The sequence below is a fragment of the Vespula pensylvanica genome, chromosome 4, assembly GCF_014466175.1.
Source record: "Vespula pensylvanica isolate Volc-1 chromosome 4, ASM1446617v1, whole genome shotgun sequence".
NCBI lineage: Eukaryota > Metazoa > Arthropoda > Insecta > Hymenoptera > Vespidae > Vespula > Vespula pensylvanica.
The window spans coordinates 4,819,132-4,835,066 of NC_057688.1; the positions used below are offsets into that span (position 1 = coordinate 4,819,132).

The 15,935-nt window shown below is 36.9% G+C and overlaps 1 protein-coding gene across 4 annotated transcripts in view; it reads left to right on the forward strand.

Annotated features, from left to right (window-relative positions):
- Positions 1-15,064, forward strand: part of LOC122628305 — a 57,215-nt gene extending 42,151 nt beyond the window's left edge. For 2 of the 4 annotated variants that reach the window (XM_043810469.1, XM_043810473.1), the window contains 8 exons: positions 5,630-5,764; positions 6,539-6,703; positions 8,183-8,317; positions 8,400-8,669; positions 8,772-9,143; positions 9,233-9,655; positions 9,742-10,042; positions 10,115-15,064. In XM_043810469.1, coding sequence (XP_043666404.1) covers positions 5,630-5,764; positions 6,539-6,703; positions 8,183-8,317; positions 8,400-8,669; positions 8,772-9,143; positions 9,233-9,655; positions 9,742-10,042; positions 10,115-13,875 — 5,562 coding nt within the window. In that variant the 3' untranslated portion in view covers positions 13,876-15,064. Of the gene's footprint in view, positions 1-1,589; positions 2,180-2,816; positions 3,238-5,629; positions 5,765-6,538; positions 6,704-8,182; positions 8,318-8,399; positions 8,670-8,771; positions 9,144-9,232; positions 9,656-9,741; positions 10,043-10,114 lie in introns of those variants that run through there. The other 2 variants (XM_043810470.1, XM_043810471.1) reach the window with 2 other exon arrangements.
- Positions 15,065-15,935: the final 871 nt, after the last annotated feature.

The window sequence follows — 15,935 nt, forward strand, 5'->3', positions numbered from 1 at the left end:
GAAACTCATTCTAATACTTTTTTTTTTTTTTTTTTTTTTTTTTTTCATTCCACTTTCTATGATTCATACGAATCCCATAGAACCAAAGATCTCAATGAATTGTAAGTTTAGATTATTCTACATTCAAACGATCACTGTTTCCTATATTTCGAGGAATACAATAACATGCACAATCTTAATTATCTTATCTAATTGCTTATATAATTAAACATAATGATACGGTCATTACGGTTAACTGTTTCTAATGTAACAATTACATTTAGAGGAAGCTTAGAGTAGTATGAACATTTTCGATTCTATACATGGAACTCTTACTACCCACGTTGATATCGCAAATTCTGCACAAACAGGATTAGACTTACATCCTGTCCCACACGAAGAGGAAGAAATATTGATAATCCAATCGTTACCTACGTAATGTGAATGGATATCACTTTTACATCACACTACCCACGTTTTCCCTGTTAAATAATAACTACTCTATTTGCTAAAGTTTACATAAGATAATGTTAAAAGTTCCCTTAGGTCAGAATCCTTAACGATAACACTGGAAGCTAATTATTCAATCCAAAAACTTTCGAACATTCCTACCGATTTGGACTATTATAAACTCGTTAATATAACTTGTGAGTAAAATGTTCAGCTTCGTAGAACTTTTTTATATTTTGAAAGCACGTAAATTTTTTGTGAGAAAGTTATCGTGAAATGAATCCGATTGTCACTAAAACGTGCATTCCAGGTTGAACACATGCACCCATTTGCATATTAATATACTTGCTGCTGTATCGTACAAACAACTCGTTTGCTAGTTCGTGGTATATATATATATATGGGTCGATTTTACAGTCTATGAACACGGCCCAAGTACACTCTCGTCGGTCGCGTAGTCGCGTCCACTTTTTCCGTCCTCGATACTTTTTCGTCGAACAGCGTGGGTCCGCTTTCGTATACGACCAATACTGAAAGAGACATGGAAGTAGGCTTTGTTCGATGAATATTTCACTGATGTTCCTTTAGAGTTCTACATGTATATAATATACCTACTCTTACTCTCGTACGATGTCATCGTTGGTTCGCCAACTTAACTCTAAGTGTTCGTAACGTTTACGATAACTTACGGGGTTCAGGAGCGTAACGATGAGGGAGATGAACGTGGGTACCGTTATTAGATCTGTTTCTTTTCCTTACTCTCTCTTGCCCCCCCCCCTCTCTCTCTCTCTTTCTCTCACCCTATCGCGTGAAAGTAATCAGAAGTAATATCCAAACGTATTATACTTTCAGAAGAGATTACAAGCTCGACCGAAGATAATTTTGATATTTTAGTAAACGATTTAAATTTGGATTTTGAGAAAATTAATATGCATCAGTCAGGAAAGTGGTTGAAAATTTATGGTAATAATGTGTTAGTTTCTTCGAATATATCTTCCTTCTCACTCGTCATACGATCCTGGTCGAGTAGTCGGCCAGGTTGGTGAGCGTAGGACAGCTAACCGGGTGACGTCATTGGCTTCTCGCTTCTATCGGTGAAGGGACAAGGGGTACGGGGGCACCGTGCTGCGGCCTCTTAGAAAGAAGAGGAGAACGGGAAGAGACGAAGAAGGGAACGGGTGGGGGAGGTTCGGCAGCACTCCGCGAGTCGCTGCCTTCGCTGTGCAGGTAGTCTCGTGCTCGTTGTCCACGTTCTTCGACCACGATCGACTCCAACCGAACGCGTTCTCCTTTCTTTGGTTCTTCTACACACTTTTCTGAAACTCTTACCTCGTCAGAATCTTCTGATGTATCAGTGATATTAAGAAGATTTGAAACGATCGGTAAATGTCTTCAAATCGTTTCGATACAATGATTTTATCATCGTTAGGAGAAATAAACGTTTGAGGATAGTTGAACAAGTGTAAAAAAAAAGAAAAGTGAAGAAAGAAATTACAGTGATTCGTATATTATTCAGAAATATCTTAGGGGTGATTTGCTCTTCAAACAAAGTGAACAGTGAAGTGATATTTTGAGATATTATCTTATACGTTCTTTTTATGAAGCGTATCGTTTGTCTCCCAGTTCGCCTTTCACTCTTCAAGGTACCAACAACAGAATGATTTCTTGAAATGATCAAAGAAGGACGAACAGTTTAACGAAAGATCCGGACAAATTTATGATGTTTGAAGGGTAGAATGGCAACCACGTGGTAGGTGGAAGTGGTGTAGTTGGAACGCGACGAGGCGTTAAGCTCCGGAAGAGTAATCTGAAGCTAGCTCTTCCAGGTCTTCCGCAAACGTTTCCTTTCAGCTAGAACGTATAGATCACATTGAAGAGAACGTTTGACAGGATCTTGGAAAGGAACGATCGATTACACGATTTACGAGGACGATCTTATACACACACACACACACATCTCGAGTAAATAAGATTAACCGTAAGAAATTTGTTTAAAAATAGAATACAGGAAGATAAAATTCATTTACATTTTGTAAGGGCCAATAACGCGAGAATAATTCTCGTTGGAGAGTTCTACCGACCAAACGAGTTTATGTTTTTAATCGAGTCTTCGGTTAGAGTCTAGCAACGGGTTATCTCAACGAGCTTGTTCACCGTGCGATCGTCTTGGTTACGATCATCATACTTCTCTAGCGGCGCAAGCATCATATCTTTCTACGAGATAGGCCAGACAATCTTTGCTAATCTTTATTTATATTTTCTTTTTCCTTCTTCTTCTTCTTCATTTTCTTTTTTTTTTCTTTTTATATATATATATATATATATATATATATATATATATATATATTCTTCTTCCTGGAAAATAATATTCATATATCATCTCATAGATATTTCTTTCCTTGATCCTTGAGTTTATCGACGTATTACATAAGGATAGAAAGTCTTTGGTATTCCCAACTCGATTGCTGCAACTTTACTCTGCCAAGAAAAAAGAATGCAAATGCCGAGAAAACGTATGAAGAATGTATCGATCATTGTGACGATCTTCATTACAATGTGAAAGGAATATATATTCTTCATCTTTGTGATCCTCGAAGAATCAGCGAAATGTTGAAGTGGATAAAAATACGACAGGACATATCGTCCACGACTTCTTCAAACTCCTCCGTCTCATCAGCCTCGTCTCAACGTTTCAAAGAGGAAGATAGGATTCAAAATGAAGTCACGACGAAGAAAGAAGATGAAGAGGATAGCGGAATGGAGAGGGAAGATTCACCCTCGAACATGGACCTAAACGATCTGAAGAAAGTAGGCTTGAATATTTTTCACAAATAAATTTGTGTTTTTCTTCAACATTAAATTCACGTTGAGGAATTTCTATTGCATGGAATTATCGATGTGTTTTATAGTAGGGATTCATTTTTAACAGCTTTTGCATTCACCAAATGCGATTGATAAGCCTAACGACATGATTACGGTCGGGTAATAACGTCGTTAAAGTAGGAACCTGCAGTGAATACACTCGAGAGAACACATGGCCCTACTTAAATGCAATGGTCGAGTTATTCTAAAGAAGATATTGCATCGGTTCAAGATGATCTTGCATTTTTATTTATTTTTTTTTCTTTTTTATTATCTTTATCTTTTCCACCATATTCCTACAAAAAGTTGAGTCATTAAATAGTGATCAATAACCTGGTAGCGAGTTGTTATTCGTCGATTTCACTTCCCCATTCGTTCGAAGGGGCTTAGCACAATTTCTACAAAACCGGCTGGTCTCTCTTTCTCTCTCTCTTTTTCTTTTTTTCTTTCTTTTTTTTTCTGTTCCTTTACGAACGCACAACTAACCAGCTTCGAACAGGTGCGACATCCTCCACGCTTGCACGTGATCGTTCCGGTAGTATCATCGTATGTACACATATACATATGTACCAGTCTTCTCTTCGTAACACATCTGTCACTTCCATTACTATATCTTGCCACAAAACCGATCGAACGTCTTTCATTCAAGAGTTTCGTTGAAAACGCCCTGTAATTTCTAACTTCCCGCGAATTTATTTCATGACGATCATGCTTCTTAAACGTTTCATTGAATTAGATCAATAAAAAAAATTTTCTAAATAAGAGTTAGGATAAGAATCTTCCGATTCAGTCGCATTGATTTTGGCTCCTTTCAAAATTTTTTTCTTCTTTTTTTCTTTTATAGAATCTTGTTTATTTATGTTTTTATTTATTTATTTATTTATTTATTTATTTTTTTTTTTTATTTTTTTTCCCATAAGAAATATACTTTCATTGGGAAAGTGATCATATCCTGTATATCAGGAAGAGTTTTCACTTAGTCTTGTTCATAGACCATGTTTATAGATCAGGTTTAGGACACTTTGAATCCGGTCTTTGTACGATCAATTCTAGCTTTTCAAGTTAGACTTAACTGGTACTAAATTGCTTCGTTAGAGATCTGGGTGACACTATACGAAGAAGTAATCTTAGACAGCAAGAGGGGAACGTTTATCTTTTATCTCAACAAAACTGTAATACATGAGAAGCATTACAATCTATTAATTTTATGGCATAGATCCTGTTGAAATATTTATAGGGATTATATCTAATGGATAATGTCAACACGAGTTAGGAGAAATTTTCCTTCTTTTTCTTTTTTTTTTTTTTTTTTACACCCTGACAGCAAAGTGCAAATTTTCATTTGCGCAAATGTCGTCAACGGCAATAGTCGTTTCATATTTTCTGTTGTGCGTCAATTTTTCTCTGTCTTCACTAGCATCTTCTCTCGAAATGTTAACGCGTTGAGCAAGATCGGGCCAACTCGTTGCAACTCATAGGTGACTTTCTATCCACGAATGTTGTTGCATTCGTGTTCGTTAAAAAAGTCCATTACGAAAGAGATCGCCTTGGGTTTCGATAGTTCTCATGAAGATGATTCGATCTCTGTGAAATCTTTTTAAGTCAGAAATCTAGAGTTTTAGCTGAAGAGTTTACTTGTTTGCTATTACTGATTACTTTATTCGGATGACACAACAGTGAATAAGAGACCTTTCGCGTGTTCACACAGAGCCAGTTCTTCGCACTTTCGCTAGCATCCTCTTTTGAAATCGCTCGCGATTCCTTGAATCGATTGTCTGTTAAACGAGATATTGTGAATACGACGAAGAGAGAGCGTTTCCTCTAGAAAGACTGTCGAGTATTTACAAAATTGCAGAAGGTTTGTGGGTGTAAATGAATCAGTGAATAAAAAATAGTTAAAGTACCATTCCGATCAACTTTAAATGCCTATCTTTACACATTCTATTCGATATTCAACGTTGGGTTCGGTCGATGAACAAGTTTGAATAACACTTGTAGAAATTTTCTATTCAAATGATTTAAAGGAAATCTGAATATTTTTATTTGATGTTTGTGTTTAATGTTCAACATTCAGAATTACGAGAGAACCAAGCAAGTTTGAATACCATCGTTCAAAGTTCAATGTTGAATTCGATGGAAGAATAAAAAGTAAAGAAATTCGCTGATCCCAAAGAAGATTAATGTCTCGAAACAATTTCATTTGCGTTCGATCGTGGCTAAGAAGTATAACGAGTTTCGTTTGAACATTCGTTTGCCGATCCATTCGAACCCTTGTCCATCTTTCTTTTCTTTTAATGAAAAGACCGACATTAAATCTTTGTCACGTTGTGTGTCGCAGGAGCTGTTCTCGGAGTTGCAGTCCTCACAAAAAAGTGCCTTGCCACCCGACACGTTACGTCGCGCCCTCGCCGAGAGCTTTCTCGATCAGCAAAGGTTTCAGCTTGGATTTATGGACGATGCTGCGGAATGTTTCGTAAGTACCACACACATATACACACGTATATATACACACATACGAACACGTACATCATTTCCATTTGTTTTCTTCGACCTCACTTGTTAACTTATCTTAGTGTCTTTGGTATATACTTTGTCACGTAATAGACGTCACGTTGATCATTAGTTACCTACGTAAGAAAAAAAGATGATGATGATAATAATAATACTAATAATAAAAAAAAAAAAGGATAAAATTTGATCGTTAATGCCATCGAATCTTTTCACCACCAACCAACCACAGCGCTATAATAGTCTAATGGTTCCTAGCAGCGGTTAACAAGCTGAGCTTTGAACGATCCTTGAGAGATCGGCAAATGCCGACTAGAGTCCACTTTCTCGTTTACACCGTGGTCACGTTTAACGCAAATATGTATGCACGCGTGTGTCGACATCGATCACCAATGGATAACACCATGAAAGTAATTGCGAACTCGTAAAGTCGATTACAAAGTTTTTCTTGTATTTTTGCTGACGACGTATTAAATGAACGAAGGACGATTATCTTTGTTGAAAATATTTCTTTACGTGTTACAAAGAAAATGAAAATATATATTTCGTTGTGTCCGATCGTATATTCTCCAATCCGATGAGAATCTCAATCGTGAAGTATACTTTCTCATTATTATTCATGATTTATTTGTAGTTCGGGGTGATGCAAATTTCTTTCTTTTCATTTTTTTTTTTTTCTTTTTATTTCATTTTACTTTATTTCATTATTATCTCTCTCTTTTTTTTTTTTTTTTTTTAGGAAAATATTCTGCTACGTATTCATTTGCATATAGCCAGCGGACAAGCGGAGGACATGTGTAGTGCTGGACATTGCGTGCCACATCAAAAATTTGCCATGACCCTCGTCGAACAAAGCGTTTGCGGTGCGTGCGGAGCCACCTCGGAGCCTTTGCCCTTTACGCAGGTTCGTCGAAGTCCCTTTTACAGTATCATATAATTTATTCATAGCTCGAAGCTATAATATCGCCGAATCGATAGAGAACATATTACGGAGACCTTCAGGAAAATCGTATTAACCGAACCCATCCTTTGTTAATTCAGTTTGATTTAGTCAGAGAAATCGAGAATTCTCTCGGGTAGAATTTTTCTCACGGTAAGAGATTCTCAGGTAAAACCAATCAATATGGCAGGAATTTTTGTTGAGAAGGGTTATATACAAAGAATACATAAACCAAAGGCTCCAGGGCCAAAGTAACCTTTTCACTGCAGGATTGATGAGCAGAAAAAGAAGGGTTCTTGTGGGTGGTTAAAGGGTTCCCTGTAAATGCTAACGTAAAAGAGGGATAAAAAGTGCCTCTCTCGATTCGTACGGGATTTAAACGATTTAAGCTGGAAGCCATTTTCACAGCTACTTTGAACTTCGGATTAGGCAATCATGATTTGACGGTTCATTTGTTCGATATCCGAGAGGGTAAAAGAGAAAGGATCTTAAGACGATAATATTCGTGTTATTTTTTCAAAAAAAAAAAAAAAAAAAAAAAAAGGGGGGGGGGTTGGATTATTCTCTAGCTACAAATGATTTCTTTGCAAAATGAGTTTATTCGACTCATTAGTTAAGATTGTAGCAACCCAAATTCTTTTTCCTTTTTGATCAATTAGAGCTCTCGATCGAGATACTCGATTCAGTTACTAGACAACGTGCGTGTACACGCATGTGCAACGCTATTTCATTGCTCGTTAAACTGAAGCAGATATTTGTTAGGAAATCTATTTCGTTTCATTGGTGTAATCTGCAGGCGACAGTGATTATAAGAAAAATTTAGGAGAGCTTACTACCAACGTAACTACAAAAGGGCAAGCGTAAAACGAAAGTGGCACGTTCGAATCTATCAATCAGGAACACTCGCGGGGACATGGTAAAAGTAATCGGCCATGACCGATGCACACGATGTATGGAGCCAGTTTGCAGTATAAACTTTTTCTTATTTACTTCTACTCTCGCCAAGAGACAAAAGAACCTTAAGGAAACGGCTCCACCCACGTGGATTCGTGTCTGTATACTCTATATCGAATTCTAGGCTGCTCTACGCCCCTAGAAAAATATTTATTATGCCGCCTTTGAAAGTTTACAACGAACTAGTGCTGATATATACATAGTTGTTCTACCGGTTGCGAAAGTCTACTCCATGCTAGAGTAAACCGCATAGATGTATTGTATTCATCGATTGAGAACGGGGCTAACTATCTCGTAAGGATAATTGATTGGTCGGTCGTTAATATAATCAAAGACATCCATTGTCTTCGATGTCGTTGGATAATTATGATATGAGTATGATTACGAATATATAAAGTTAGAAATCTAGTTGAGATTAACGATTGTCATTAATTAGAAAAAAAGAAAGAAAGAGAGAGAGAGAGAGAGAAATCGTCATCATTATTACAGATGGTCCATTACGTCTCAGCGTCAGCATTAACGTCACAAGCTCGTCAAACTCAAGCTAACTCACGAACGAGTCCGGATCTTTTTGGTCAACTTTTAAGAAGAGCCGGTGGAATGGGAGACATTCGTGATTGTCCAGTAAGTGGAGAAAAAAATCAATAAGAATTTTGTCTATTCGAGTCTTTAGACCTGTTGATTAACACGGTATATCGTATTTTAGAGTTCGTGCGGTGCGAAGATCCAAATCTGCAGGACGCTTATAAATCGACCGGAAATAGTTTCCGTTGGGGTTGTTTGGGACAGCGAACGACCGTCCTTAGATCATATAATGGATGTATTCGCTACGGTAGGGACATCCCTTCGGCTCACTGATGTTTTTCATAGCGTTGTTGATTCATCTTGGGGTGCCTCAACGACACATAATCTTGTTGGGGTTGTCACTTACTATGGAAAACATTACTCCACTTTCTTTTTTCATACTAAACTCAAGGTAAGCGCTGTTTAATTCTCCTAAGTAATTACAACGATTGAAACGAAAAAAAAAAAAATTATTAAATTGATTAAAATTAATATCTATGTATAATTTGTTCAGGTTTGGATTTATTTCGATGATGCCACAGTTAAAGAAATAGGACCACGATGGGAACAGGTAGTTGAGAAATGTAGAAGAGGTAGATATCAACCCTTGCTACTACTTTATGCAACGCCTGATGGGACTCCGGTAAATACCGAAAATGCTCCGAAAACTGTCACTCGATTTCCAAGTGGAAACATATTGAAAACACCACCGAAGAACAACGTTCGTAGATCCATCACACCTAGTCCAGAAAAACCTTCGATCAACAGTACAGCCAGACGTGCCATTACTCCTAATCCGGATAGTCCTCCTCATCTTTACGCTCAGCGAATTTACAGTGATTATCAAAATCTTACAGACATACAGAACAACATCTTTGATAATCAGGTTTGTTCCCTTTAGCAAAATTTGTTCTCTTTATTTTTTGGATAAATTGTTCTGTGCGATAAGTAGCAAACATTTTTTTATTATTAAAGGGTGTTGATGTAGTTGATGGAGAAACCGAATCGAAATATATAAGCCGTAGAACAGTTGAGAGCGTCATGCAACAACAAAAGAAGCAACAAATGCAATTAACTAGAAGTCTTAGTGCTGGCTCAACACCTTCGGACGGGATTAGTATACCGGAACATTTAAACGTGCCACGAAGACGGGACTCTGGGAATTGGTCAGGTGATAGAAATAGTGCATCTTCCAGTTCGTCCACGACCATGGAAAATCCCTACTTGTATTTCGTCAATAAAGTCCAGAGAAACTCTGGAGTTCCTAAAAGTCCAACCAGCAAGTCTGGTGAATTGTCCAGTAGTAGTAGTGGGCATTATGATGCTGGATATGATTCCTACTCATTGTCTTCTACGGATAGTCTTCCACTTCAACAGGGCCTTAAGCACAATCTACAGGTTAAGATCATTCAAAAGATTAATCAATAATATAATCATTTGATAAGGATTACTCTTATTATTATATCAATGACTTTTTATCGCAGCTTGCTCAAATTCCGGAAGGTTACCAACCTTCATCGAAAGATGATTGCGAACGTCTTTGCAAGGAAACGGATGCCCTTATGGACAAATCTCGAGCTGCCGAGGAAGCTGGAGATCTTAGCACTGCTGTAGCATTGTACAAAGCAGCTAGTAACAAAGCAAGAGCTGCGATGGAAGCACCGTACAACAATGATCATACAATTTCGAACGCGAGAATGAAACACAATACTTGCGTGATGAAGACTAGAAGCTTGCACAGAAGAATGTTACAAGAGCAAACATCAGCTAACGGAGAGAAAGAAGGTATGTGTGTAATCATTTTTCGTGTTTGATCTTTTGAAAAAGATTGTAATTGATGTATGTGTATGTATTTAGAAGGAGCAGTTGAGGGTAGGCATTCGAGAGAAAACAGTAAGTCTGGTCAACATTCTCGACAGAGTTCACGGGACAAGGGTAATCATTCTCGACAGAATAGTCGTGAACTATTGGTGAACGCGCCAGTAACAGTTGTGGAGAAACCAACGACGAAGAGTATCGAGATTTATGCGACTCTACCGAAGAAGAAGACGTTGAGAAGTAAGGCTACCGCTGTGAACGTCATCGAGGACGAGGAGTATATGCTCCATGATCGGCCAATTCAAAGAACAGGATTGTTTGGACGAACAAAGCGCTGCGACGATGATAAAAAGGATAAGAAACGAGCTAGGAGCGAAGAAAGAAATAAAAACATATCGAAAGATTTTTCCATAGCACCTTCACGCACTTCACCCTCCCCGAAAGGTATTAAATCGATTGAGAAGCCAAAGGAGAATATCGAGGTTGGTACAACCAGCCTAAGAGTTTCTCAACAAAATAACGTGAACGTGACTGAGCAGAAACAGGGTAAAAAGCAGCATAAGATTCGTAGAAAGTTATTGATGGGTGGGCTGATAAAAAGAAAGAACAGAAGCATGCCTGATTTGCGAGAAGGACAGGACAATCAGACGAGTATTAACGTGGAAGGTACCTCGAATACTTTGCCAAAGCAATCCGTGGATGATTCAAATGTTGGTTTAAAGGGTAACGAAATGGCACAATCTTTGAGTGGTTATCTGTCCGAAGGTCATTTGGAATTCGCTGGCAATGCCAACAATAGTCTTGCGAATACGACGAGCAATCCGAATTTGGAAAGAAGTCGATTGATGAGGAAGAGTTTCCACGGTAGTGCCGGTAAAGTGTTACATGTAGCGAAGGTACCACCCCCACCTCCTGTTAGAACCACTTCTCAGCTTAGCAAGTCTAAGTGTTCGGGTGAAGTGCATAGCGATCAGCAAGCCGACAAGTCCACGTATTCATCGTCAGACGGACAATCTAGCTCAGGAACAGGATCCCAAGAGCAGAATAACGGCTACTGGAATCACATGAACGCTGGAAATTCGTCGAATTCGTCGAATCGTAGTTCTAATTATGCCGATTATTCGACAGAATCGCATTCTTTACCTTTCATTCCGTCCTATGGTATAGAACAAAGCGGACATTCTGCCAATGTTCAGACTAACTATAACAACAAGCCTAGAATTCAGGACGATGTTGTTCAATATGCTAATGGTATTCTTTATGAGCCTACCTATGTAATTACTCGTGCAGACGTACACAGCGAACAAAGTCCTATAAAACAGCAAGGTTCTTTAGATTCTCTTCCACCATATCCGGAAAATGGAAACGTTTCTCATTCAAGACAACCGAGTGAAGAGTTTCCGCCCCCTCCATATCCATCTATTCATTCGGTGTCACATTCCAGACAAGCTAGTGAAGATTTTCCACCTCCACCGCCACCTATCGATGAGAGTAATATTGGACACGTTCAAGAGAGTCAACAGCAATCACTTCAGCAGCAGTTCGCGTCGACTCAGCAACGTCAACACCGACTAGAGACTCAACAGATCAGTACTCTTTTCGCTCAGTTGCAGATGAAGAACGAACAGATTTTAGCTTCGGATTCGAAGGATTTAAAAACTAGCGAGGAACAGGAAAAAGAAGAGAAATCCTCGAGCGAGACTTGGTTGAAGGAACTCCAAGCTAAACAGGCAGAAAAACGAATGAAGAAGCAGGTTTCGCTCGAACAGGATATACCAAAAATTAGATCTCCATCTGTCAATACCAATCAAATGTCAAGCATAGCAAGAAGAACTAGCGATTTGATGATGAATAGTCTTGGATATGATACGGTAGGCCGGGATGTTACCGATTGTCCTAGAGTAGTGTCATCTGTCAAGGACATGGCAGCAAGATTTGAACAGAACAAATTACAAATCAGCTCGAAAGTAGACTCTGAACCTAAAAATCTTGTGAAACAATCCAATTCAAATTCTATCGCAACTCCTGCGATCGATACGTCTCACGAACATCAACAACAAGTAGAAGAAACGCGATTGAAATATTCTTCGGATAGTTTGAACGCTTTCCCTAAAGTGAATAATTTCACGAATCAAACAATTCCAAGTCCAAGCTTTGAATCCACGACTAATCAAGATAATTACATATCAACGATGACTTCTGATAATTCCTGCAGTGTTCAACAGAGTGGATTAAATGCAGCCATTCTCTCGATGTCCTTAACATTACCACATGAGAATGGATTACCTATCGATTATCCCGAAGATGATATCAGCGAGGTCGCCATGCAAAATACCATTCAAAACAAAACTATATTACCGAACGAAGAGGATATCGAATTGAGAAAAGTTAAGAGGAGGATAGGTAAAAAGAAGAGCGTGTCGTTTTGCGATCAAGTAGTTCTTGTTGCTACAGCTGAAGATGACGAAAAAGATTCGTATATACCTAATCCCATTTTGGAGAGAGTTTTACGATCTGCCATGAACAAGCCAGAATCTGCTCAAGTACTTCGTGAAATTAGGAATCTTCAGGAAGCTGAGATGAACAGGGAAAGTACACCAAGATTCCAGCAACAAACACTTCCTCTTAAATGCGAGGCTGACAGTGTACCGGCGACCCCATTCCAGGATCAGCTGAGAAGCGTCAATCCAATTTCGATTCCTGAAAATATCAAGCCGACGTTCGGCAGACAAAATTCTAATGACTCCATTGGTTCAATAGTAGACAAAAAAATGTGTGCATCTTATAATTCTGAAACACAGGATATAAGTAGAGAAACGTATCCGGGTATGATTATGTCTGCATCGAATCCACCACCAACTTCATATTCTCCACAACTTCAACAACAAATACGTTACTCTCAAAATGGATATCCGCAGTATTTGCCATCACAATCTTCCTACACGCAAACTCAAACGTCACATCCTAGAAATCAAAATGTTCCATTATCGCAGACACAGAAGCCAGCTAGTCCTTATCCTACACAGATGCATGGTAATCAGTATATACCGTCCGTGTCTCAGCAGCAAAAGAATTTGTGTCAGAAGAACACTTATCAGAAATATTATCAATTGGAACAGCAACACAATCAGATGAACAAGCAATTATCAGCTAGTGGATTACAGCAGCATCAAAACGGTCTTAATCAGAGGATTTCCAATCATAATGCTAGTCCGATAACTGTTCAGTATTCTCAGCAACAATTGAGCTATCCCTCGAATCAATCGCCAAGCCCATATCCGAATCAATACCCTCATAACAATTGTCAGAATTATCCTTATCAATCAGTGCCTCAATCAAATAGGATCAATCAACCCTTACCTCAGTATCAACCACCACCTAATCCACTATCGTCGACGACGTTATCTTATCAACAGAAACAACAGAACGTTCATAATTATCAACAGAGATATGACAATTATCAAAGACCATCCCAAAAGGATCAGCAAAACGTTTTAGCACCTAATCAAACTTATCCTAATCCTTTACAAAGTGGACAAATCCAATCGAACATGAAATATCCAGCTTATCAACACCCACCTCCTCCTAAACAAAACAAACAAATCCATTTTCTTTCTAGTTCGAAAAGTAGCTCACCTATTAGCCAAACAACGTCTTCCATGCAGAAACCAAGCATAGTTGCTTCGTTATCATCTAGGAGCGTACTTTGCGATCTCTGTCGACAAAAACAGGTGATGGAACCTGCAAAATATTGTTCCGATTGTGATTTTTACATGGCTCGTTTCCAGCCAAAAAATTGAACTCGTGTCCATAGTGTCAACTTAAAATTCGCCGTTAGGTGTTACGTTAATAGACTTTATGGAATAGTGTTCTTTGTTATGCCAACGAGCTTGGGACTACCTAGCGTCATATATCATTATTATTAATACGTAACTGGTATTAGTAGAAATTTTGTCACGAAATTATGGTAGTATTTGCATGATTTACTTGATTTAATGTTCAAAATTTTTCAGATAATTAAAAAGAAAATAAAAAAAAAAGATGCAACAAGTATCAAACTGAAGAGCTCAGAAAAAAACAATTATTGAGATCTGACAAACCTTTTAGTTTACCAGTTACAGATTAAGATAATCATTCTGTATATACATAAACTAATTATTAGATTCTGTAACATCGAATCAAAGACCTTCATCGAGCAGCTATTAACTCATTGACATTCGTATTACAGTATGTGTATTATGTATATTATTTTTATGTCTTTTAGTTTTTTTTTCTAGTTGTAGTTTTTTTAATTCATCGCCATACGGTAACGTAATTCATATACCGTATAGAGGTAGACAAAATTCGCGAATCGCATATAAATCTGTTAGATTAACAGGAATCCGTTTTTATAATTTTAATTATCTATTGTGTAAATAACTTACACTATCGTTCTCGAATTTTATAATATAGCTCTACAAATTATTATTATTATCGAACAATTTTGTCAATTAGAATGTATTTCCGAATCTGTTACAAACAAACAATGGTATTACGAGATTAGTTAGTTGAAAGAAAATGCAGAATTGTGATACTAGCAGTGCTACGTAGGATTTACTCCTAAGTTAGGATAAAATACGTAGGGAGATAATTCGGATAAAGATAATTAGAAATTAAGAAGGATAGAAAGAAAGAGAGAGAGAGAGAGAGAGAGAGAGAGAGAGAGAGAGAGAGAGAGAGAGAGTGTGTATATGTGCATGTGCATATGTATGAGTGAGATAAAAAAGCCTTGATCTCCAAGTAAGCGTGAATTTTATTTTATGTTAATGAATGTTAAAATGTTACATATTATTGTACTTATGTATCATGTTATGTCATACTCTCGTTTAGATCAATGTACAAACCTTCGTTTTATTTTACTTTATTTTTCTTTTTTTTATACTTTTTGTATAAGTATTTTGTTTTAAAAATACTTTATCTTTTTTCTTCCATACACAAACGTTTACTTTTTCTGCAGTTTTTTTTTTTTTTTTACTCTATTCCAAACCTATCCATGATATTACTAAATTTTAGATACAAAGAAGTTGATAGTAGTAGTAGCTACGATTATATATAATTTTTATCATTCAGGCTGTTCATTACTTTTTCTTTTATAACGATTTATATAATGGTTTACGCCAACAAAGAATCCAGTTGCAATACTTGACTTGTCAAAAATAATAATTAGTGAATAATTATATATTATATATTATCATAATAAAAATTAAATGAGTTTGCTTCCATACCATCTGTGAGATAAAACTCTTGGCATTATTCTTTTTTTTTTTTTTTTATGCTTTCTCTTATAGGACTAAATCCATTTTATATTATTACTATTATTATTAATACCATAATGATGCTAACGATTGGAATAAAAAACAAAAGAAAAAAATATATACTTAAATATCATATACATGTACGTTCTAAATCATATACAACGATGGTAATTTATAATAAACCCAGGCTAGATTAAATTAGGCAAAACCAAACCAAGCCGGTGAGTATAGATTTTTAAGAAGAATAAAAGGAAAAGGAGAAAAAAGAAAAGAGCAGCAAAAATTAAAAGAGGAAGGTCTCTTCCAAGGTTCCCATCCGAGACTAGTCATTGATAAAATTTAATAAAAGTAATTAATATAATAAATAAAACTATATAATTAATATATTTATCAATAAAAAGCAAATTTTGATATATTCAATATATTCATCTTACGAAATATAACTAACAATTTAAAATGTAATTAATTTAGTGTCTAACTGATATTAGATAGAAAAGAGATTTTCGAAAAACATTGAAATATGCAGCTATTCGCCCGGTAGTACTTGCGTTCTAACTAAATTATAT